We start from the raw sequence: 8,852 nt of genomic DNA, 5'->3' as shown, positions 1-8,852 counted from the left end.
TTCCAGAAATTGAACCTGGGCGTACAGATGTACAGTATCTTCATAAATCACTGCTCTTTGCACGCCAGGTTCCTTGCGACTTAGCCGTGGCTTTTTTCAAAAGTTTAATTTTGTTCTCTAATCGCTAATAACTACAAACAGCTACAAAACTACATTGCTAGCATACACTGTCCACTAGGGTTTGTGGCACTTGTACATCATGTGTGACTAAGGGGGACATGTACTGACCAGTGATAAAAGTGGAGAAGTGAGCCAGGGGAGAAGCTGCCCATGGCAACCAATCAGCATTGACGTAACATTTATAATTTGCATACTATAAAAGTATACAGAGCAGCTGATTGGTTGCCATGGACAGCTTCTCCACTGGCTCACTTTTCTTTTATCACTGTTTAGTACATGTCCTCCCTAAGGGGTCCAAGTATAAGCCTTGGATAAAGTGGATTGAAGTAAAGTCCCAACCAACCAGCTCTTGTAATTTTTCAAGCACAGCATGTAGCATGGCAGTTAGGAGCTGATTGGCTAGTACAGAGATCCCTCAGTCACACATCTGTGTAAAAAAGGTTCCTATGTGAGCGGTCACGACCATTATGGTAAATCCGCGACTTTGTACATAGGTTGCACCAATTCATCTGCGACAAAAGACGTGTCTTAAGATCTCTAGTACACTGTGGCTTTGTAAGCAGCTACTATGTGACTACGATGCTATGTTTAATGAAAGGGTAAGGTACGCTACCCATCTGTGGGTCTCAGTTGCGCCAAGCATCTTGCTGTGTATGAGGCTAGATGAATGAGGACACAGCTGTAGATTCAGAACAATAATTATAAAAAAATATTTTTACTTATAAATATTACATTTCTTTTTAAGCACATTGACAGTGAACCTGTTATAGATTGCAAGTAGACCTACTGCATTATGTAAATTTATCACGTATAGAACTACCTATCATTCCAGTTACTCCTGAATTTATCTAAGCACACAGGCACACATTTGTGTCACCATATGAGACATGAAAATACATACTACACAAATACTATATAGTATGGATGCAGTATTCTAGCAATGTTCTCAAACATCGTTCAACACGACACATGGCTATGATAGATTTTCTTTACATGTATTGTGTTTGAGAACGTGTAATAAGATTAAAATTCTACACATAAAATCTTGCTTAATGGAACACTTTATGCTGCTGGCTTCTTGGCATGTCAATGGCATCTGCAACATCAGTCGTTCTTTTGTCACAATACATCCATGTGTCCATCTCAGCCATCAGTGAGCTGGTGACCTACCAGAGAAGTGTGTTGGTTGTCAGAAATGTATATATTTCAGAACAGTATATAATTAACACATATAATAAATCATATTAACATATTTAGCAATTATGCATTTTTTGGAGATTGCACTTGCATTGGAAAGCAGCGCCCATTTTCTGCTCTGCTCCAAATATCAGTTTGGAGGCCTCTTCTGACCAGGGTCATGTACAAGACCATGCATACTCAGAGAATGCTGGGAGACTAGAGTGGCATCGCCAGGGGTGGGTCCCTACTCCAAACTAGCTATGAGGCCTGGAGATGCTCGGTTCTGCCTGTAAGGCTTGCGGCTCATGGAGCTGCAGGATGGGTAACAGAATCTGTGCTGAATTCACACTGCTCCTTCTCACATACAAATCACAGCATGTAAAAAGAAGTCTCACTTGGTAACTTTAGCCCATGGAACGTGATCAGGAAAGAATTAGCAAAACGGAGGCTTCTCTGCTAATCAGCCATGAATTATGAGAATGGTGATTTTGATGGGCTTGTGCCTATTTGTGTCATTACCTATCTGTCTTGTGAGTTTACATTTATACAGTACAGAACAGATTTATGTCAAGATCTGAAGCTAACACTTAGGACTTGGCAGTTGTTTGTCCCCAAGGATGAAACCATAGCAATTGTTACCAAGAGGGAATAAATAGAATACTGTATATATGTAACATCACCACTGAGTTGTGTGCCTTCTGAATAGACCTGGTAATTTATACTTAAGGGCATAAGGAGCTTTATCATACTGTTCCTTATTTACTGTATATAAAAACGTTTTTTTATACATACAGAAATAAACACTGCGGTTTCATAGAAATAATCTCCATTTCTCTTTTGTTTTAAGGGAAAGAAGCATGCTATTTAAAGGAACATTTTTTGTAGTGATAATAGTAAAATAATAATAATTATTATTATTATAATAACAACAACAGTAGCTGCGACCGTGTATTGTTCTGCTGGCTGAGTAAGTATTACCATATGTAAAGGAATAGGCATGCATACTAACATTTTGTTTAGCAAACTGAGCATTGTTCTGTATGTGTTTTGCATGCTGTATAATTTGCATGCATGAGTAAGCTATTTTGCATCTCGCTTTCATATTAGTAAAAGCAAACACAGGAATTACAGCTCCCTGTGTACACATTACGTTTGCCCAGGTGTTTCAGAGAAAAAAAAAAGTGAAATGTAAACCACAATTGTAAGCAGATTATATATCTAGTGTGCCAGGAAAATTCAGGTGTCATCTTGTCTAACACCCATGTTGTGATTACACCAGAAGAGAAAGCTGTGAGATAAGAGAAGCCTTGTTTTATCAAGATCTTTTCTGATACTGCACATAAAACAAGACACATTTTTCTATGCTTTATAAGCAATCTGTCTAATACAGAAGCAAAACATTGGGACATTTATGAATATTGGTACAAAAGGCAGGGGGTGTGTTGCCGATTGCAAACAATCAGATGTTAGCTTTGAGTTTGTAAACTGCACTATCAACATGAAAGAATCTGACTGGTTGCTGTTGACACTATGAATTGGATTCAATTAGATGTGGCAATTTACAGCAATGGGAAAAGGGTGGTAGCCTCGGAATTTAACGCCTGTGGCTATTCAATTACAGCTCCTTTCCCTCATTCGGTAAAGTACCAGCTAATGGGCCTAATTCTGAGTTGATCCCAGCAGCAATTTTGTTAGCAGTTGGGCAAAACCAAGTGCACTGCAGGGGGGGCAGATGTAACATGTGCAGAGAGAGTTAGATTTGGGTGGGGTGTGTTCTAACTGAAATCTAAATTGCAGTGTAAAAATAAAGCAGCCAGTATTTACCCTGCACAGAAACAAAATAACCCACCCAAATCTAACGCTCTCTGCAAATGCTATATCTGCCCCCCTGCAGTACACATGGTTTTGCCCAATTGCTAACAAACTTGCTGCTGCGATCAACTCAGAATTACCCCCAATGTGCGTTAATCCATAGAATCCTTGATAAATTCCTGGAGATATGGCTTAACAGGTTTGAGGCACCAGCGATCAGGGAATTTAACACAGATATCTGTTCGAGCTTCCTCAGGCTTGAACAGAGCCTGCTGGCTATAATTGAATAGCCCCAGCAGATCAATTAGCCCACGGTAATTAACCATGGTTAATTAAATCTGGCCGTATATCTTGTTTAGTTGCTGGGAGCATGTAATAGTTTTCATAACTGTACCCCAATATATCTACTGACACTTCAAATATCACTTTCCATTGATGCATTCCTAGATTTAAATTGTTAACTCCTCAGATCATTTGTGCTGTTTTCCCCCAAACATCATAGACATCAATCAACTCCTTGCCCCATCTACTACACACCAAACAGAAATACAGAACATATAAAAGTAAGAAAAAATGTGGCCAGGGGCTTATATGGCATTGCTTAAATCTAGGATGACTTTGGTGAAATTCTCTAGAAAAGATAACTGTTATTACCATACAAAGAGTTCTAGCACTCAGTACCCTTCTTCTGTTTCCATGGCGTCATGTCAATTTCTTCATAAATAGCCCTGGATCAGATAGAAAAATAATTTCCATTATGTTTATGATAAACTAAAAAAAAAAAGAAAACTGATACCGCAATACCATGTTTATCTCACATTTACATGACAGGTTTTTAAAAATTATTTACAATTTTTAACTTTTATATACTATAGACTAGTCATAGAAGATGACTAGTAAACGTTATTAACTGTTCTGATCTCCTATTCTGAAAGACAAAGTTTAAAGGTATGAGTGTTACATGGATCTTTAAAATATTAGGCCTCTTGTAAAATAATAAGTTGCATGTATATACTAGTGTTTCTGGGGCCTATTCATCATCGGGGGGCTGGATGGCACCCTATAATTAAGTATCCAACTCACCACGAGGTGCAGCAGTGGATACTTAATAACTAGTGCAATTCATTATTGCTCCGGGCAGGGGACAGCTGCTCCGAACAAGCAGCTGTCCCCACTATCCTGTTAGAATCTGTGGGCAGGGCCACATTTTTCATGCCACTGAGGACCAGTGAATTTCATCAGGCTTTATATGCTGTGAAGCCCCAGTGTGCAGTGTATCTTATTACTATGGTTACTTGGAGCTCTGTATTATCAACTGATTATGTGAATCAAGGTAGTGAGCCAAGTTGGGCAATTAAGCCCTTAAACAAGCCTGGCCTCACTCACTGCTATGTGCTGGTGATCTTTTGATACATTCTGGGAAAGTCTGTTATACTCTTGTCTGGAAGCATCTCTAAAGTCTTCTCTCCTGCCCACAGCTTTATGTTGGAACCATGTTTGGATATATCTTGTCTGCTCCAGACTTTTGAACCTGCTTACTACATTCGATCATTGCCTCACCCCTGCATTCACCCATGTCTGAATCAAGATTTCAGTTCTGCTAACCATTCATTGCTGCAAGTTATCTGGCTTCCATTGGCATTTTTCCACTGCTCTCTATAAACTAATGGACTGCCTCCTCTCCCTGCTATTCATGACTACTGATTAGGTTTATCTGTGATTGTGTTGCTGAAATTCTTCCTGCACTGCATAATGGTGAGCTATTGATCATGTACTGTCATTCCATGCTGGTTGTGTTTTGTCCATAATTCAAGTATAAAAACTAGAGATGAGCGGGTTCGGCTCTCAGAGAACCGAACCATACCGAACTTCACCATTCGAGTCTCGTTCCGAGCCAGGCTTGGGTTTTCCTGCCTGACTCGGAAACCCGAACGAGGCAAAACGTCATCATCCCGCTGTCAGATTCTCGCGGGATTTGGATTCCATATAAGGAGCCGCCCGTCCCCGCCATTTTCACTCCGGCATTGGAGAGTGTACAGAGAGGACGTGTCTCCGTTCTCTCAGTGTCCTCCGTGTCTGTGTCTTGTGCTGAATCTCTCCAGTCATAGTGCTTGTGTCCTCTGCTGCCATATGTCCAGTGCTGTCCAGTGGTGCTGTGTTGTGCTGCATCAGTCACAGTGGTGGTGTGTTGTGCTGCATCAGTCACAGTGGTGGTGTTCTCTGCTGCCATATGTCCAGTGCTGCTGTATAATAAGTCCCTTACAGTGTTGCTGTATTGCCCTGCATCAGACTAGTGGTAGTGTCCTGGCCATCAGTCATTCCAGGGACCAGGCAGTCACAGTGGTATACGCTGCTGCTATATGTCCACTGCTGCCGTATAATAATAATAACAACAACAACAACAAGTCGCTTACAATGTTGCTGTGTTGTGCTGCATCAGACCAGTGGTAGAATCCTGGCCATCAGCCATCAGTCATTCCTGTGCCGCATATTGTGTTATAGAACTCCAGAAACATAGTGGAGAACAAAAATTTGAGGATAAAATAGGGAAAGATCAAGAACCACTTCCTCCTAGTGCTGAAGCAGATGCAACTAGCCATGATGTAGACGATGAAATGCCATCGTCGTCTGCCAAGGCCGATGCCCAATGTGATTGTAGAGGGCATGTAATATCCAAAAGCCAAAGTTCAGTAAAAAGACCCAACAAAATTTAAATGGTCTGAGGAGAAACGTAAACTTACTAATATGCCATTTGCGACACAACGTGACAAGGAACGGCTGAGACCCTGGCCTATGTTCATGACTAGTGGTTCAGCTTCACATGACGATGGAAGCCCTCATAACGGAGGCCTTGACACTTATGTTGGTGTAAGACGTGCGTCCGGTATCTGCAATTAGTGCAGTGGGATTTAGACAATTAATGGAGGTATTGTATCCCCGGTACCAAATCCCATCTAGATTCCACTTCACTAGGCAGGCGATACCGAGATTTTGCCATTTAATTCCGGTGATTTAGGCGTATAATTATTAATTACAGTGATTTTGCCAATTAATTCCAGTGATTTGGACGTATAATTACAGTGATTTTGCAGTATAATTCCAGTGATTTGGACGTATAATTATTAATTACAGTGATTTTGCCAATTAATTCCAGTAAATTGGACGTATAATTATTAATTCCAGTGATTTTGCCAATTAATTCCAGTGATTTGGACGTATAATTATTAATTACAGTGATCTTGCCAATTAATTCCAGTGATTTGGACGTATAATTTCAGTGATCTTGCCGATTAATTCCAGTGATTTGGACGTATAATTCCAGTGATTTTTGCCAAATAATTGCAGTGAGTTGGACATATAATTCCAGTGATTTGGATGTAGAATTCCTGTTGGAATTGTTTGTGTCGCTTGGCTTAGTCATGCAGCTACCTCATTGCACCTCTTCGACATCTTTGCATGAGGTGCTATTTGGGGCCTAGTTTTTGAAAAGTGCCATCCTGTCTGACACTGCCGTATGAGTCCAGGGGTACTGCTGTATTAGTCCTGGGGTACTGCCATATAAGTCCACCAATTGCAGATTTTTAAAAAAAATGACTGGAGCGTGCTGGAGATGCGGCCCACTCTCGACATTCAGCCACTGCGTGACACTACTAGATGGGCCAGGTGGTTGTGTCGCATAGCTTAGTCATACAGCAACCTCGGTGCACCTTTTTTACTTCTTTGCATCATGTGCTGTTAGGGGCCTTTTTTGTATCTGCGCTCCTGTCTGCCACTGCAGTGCCACGCCTAGATGGGCCAATTGTTTGTGTCGCTTGGCTTAGTCATACAACTACCTCATTGCAATTCTTTTTCTTCTTTGCATGATGTGCTGTTTGGGGCCTTTTTTTAATATCTGCTCTCCTGTCTGACACTGCAGTGCCACTCCTAGATGGGCCAGGTGTTTGTGTTGTCCACTTGTGTCACTTAGCTTAGTCATCCAGCAACTTCGGTGCAACCTTTTGGCCTAAAAACAATATTGTGAGGTGTTCAGAATAGACTGGAAATGAGTGGAAACGATTGTTATTGAGGTTAATAATACCGTAGGAGCAAAATTACCCCTAAATTCTGTGATTTTAGCTGTTTTTATGGTTTTTAAAAAAATCATCCAGATCCAAAACCAAAACACGAAAGGGTGGCTTTGGCAAAACCAAGCCAAAACCAAAACACGAAAGTGGAATTAGAACCAAAACACAAAACACGAAAAGTGCCAGCCGCACATCTCTAAAACTGTTACTAAAAAGATTGCAATTTGTATATATTTTCTAAAGACTGAATAATGGCCCTCATTCCGAGTTGTTCGCTCGCAAGCTGCTTTTAGCAGCATTGCACACGCTAAGCCGCCGCCTACTGGGAGTGAATCTTAGCTTATCAAAATTGCGAACGAAAGGTTCGCAATATTGCGAAAAGACTTCTCTGTGCAGTTTCTGAGTAGCTCGAGACTTACTCTTCCAGTGCGATCAGTTCAGTGCTTGTCGTTCCTGGTTTGACGTCACAAACACACCCAGCGTTCGCCCAGACACTCCTCCGTTTCTCCAGCCACTCCCGCGTTTTTCCCAGAAACTGTAGCGTTTTTTTCACACACTCCCATAAAACGGCCAGTTTCCGCCAAGAAACACCCACTTCCTGTCAATCACACTCCGATCTCCAGAACGAAGAAAAAACCTCGTAATGCCGTGAGTAAAATACCTAACTGCATAGCAAATTTACTTGGCGCAGTCGCAGTGCGAACATTGCGCATGCGCAGTTAGCGGAAAATCGCTGCGATGCGAAGAAAATTACCGAGCGAACAACTCGGAATGAGGGCCAATATTGTATTGTGTCTTGCTTCTTGTGATCTGAATTAAACCTGGTTCATAAAAGATCTCAGAACATTGCTACATACAGATGTGCCTATGCTCAGCTTGCAAACGAGTTGCGGTAAACGCAATTTGTTGCGAATAGTGTGCTCACGACTATTTATGGACATGTGTATATACAGATGGAGCCGTCCGGCCGCGAGACAGAGATACTCTCCCATTCTAGTGAATGGGGCGCATCTCCGTCACAGGCGCACGCGCCCGGCTGGCCAGAGACGCTCTCTGCGTTAAGCACAGACGGAGCCACGACTAGTGTGGCTCCATCTGTATATCTGCTCCTAATGAAATCAGTGGGGAGGTTTCATGCTGCAGCTAACTTTGGCAAGCTGCATTTGTACATACAAATCGTAGTAGGTGATTATATACAAACTGAGCAAGGACACCTGTAAAGAGCAGTGTTACCTATCACTGTGTTCTGGCCTTCTGCGCATGTGTAACCTGATGTCACTTATTTGCACAGCCAGAGGATCACTGTGTGGAGCTGACAGAGGGATCAGGTCAGTTCCCTCTTCTTAACCCTGAACCTCCTTCCCATAGGAAGGAACGAGGCTCCCAGAAACAGTATAGATGGCATTGATTCTCACAAGCAAAGTGAAAGTTTTTGTTAGAATACTAGGTGGCCCATAATAAGGAATGTGCCTTTAACTAGTGTTTCTGCGAGCGTAATACCTCTTTCACACAGAACGTGAAACTACTGGGTGAAGAAGTTCTACCCAGTAATTTGCAGATAAACACGGGTCCTTTTTCTGTGTGAAATGGTCAACCCGGATTTAAATTCCTGTGACTTTAACACAGGAATTTACCAGGGGAACACAGGAATTTACCAGGGTTAGAGACCCAGGAATT

At 41.7% G+C, this 8,852-nt stretch overlaps 1 protein-coding gene across 1 annotated transcript in view; it reads right to left on the bottom strand.

Moving 5' to 3' along the window:
• Positions 1-357: 357 nt before the first annotated feature.
• The window catches only part of TOM1L1 (target of myb1 like 1 membrane trafficking protein), a 319,221-nt gene continuing 310,726 nt past the window's right edge, over positions 358-8,852 (bottom strand). The window contains exons 15-16 of the mRNA XM_063961262.1: positions 3,766-3,839; positions 358-1,286 (exon numbers count right to left, since the gene is read on the bottom strand). Coding sequence (XP_063817332.1) covers positions 3,779-3,839 — 61 coding nt within the window. The 3' untranslated portion in view covers positions 358-1,286; positions 3,766-3,778. The remainder of the gene's footprint in view (positions 1,287-3,765; positions 3,840-8,852) is intronic.

This window comes from Pseudophryne corroboree, chromosome 3, assembly GCF_028390025.1.
Source record: "Pseudophryne corroboree isolate aPseCor3 chromosome 3, aPseCor3.hap2, whole genome shotgun sequence".
NCBI classification, from domain to species: Eukaryota; Metazoa; Chordata; class Amphibia; order Anura; family Myobatrachidae; genus Pseudophryne; species Pseudophryne corroboree.
Note: the sequence above shows the minus strand (reverse complement) of the source record. Positions and strands in the feature narration are given on the sequence as shown.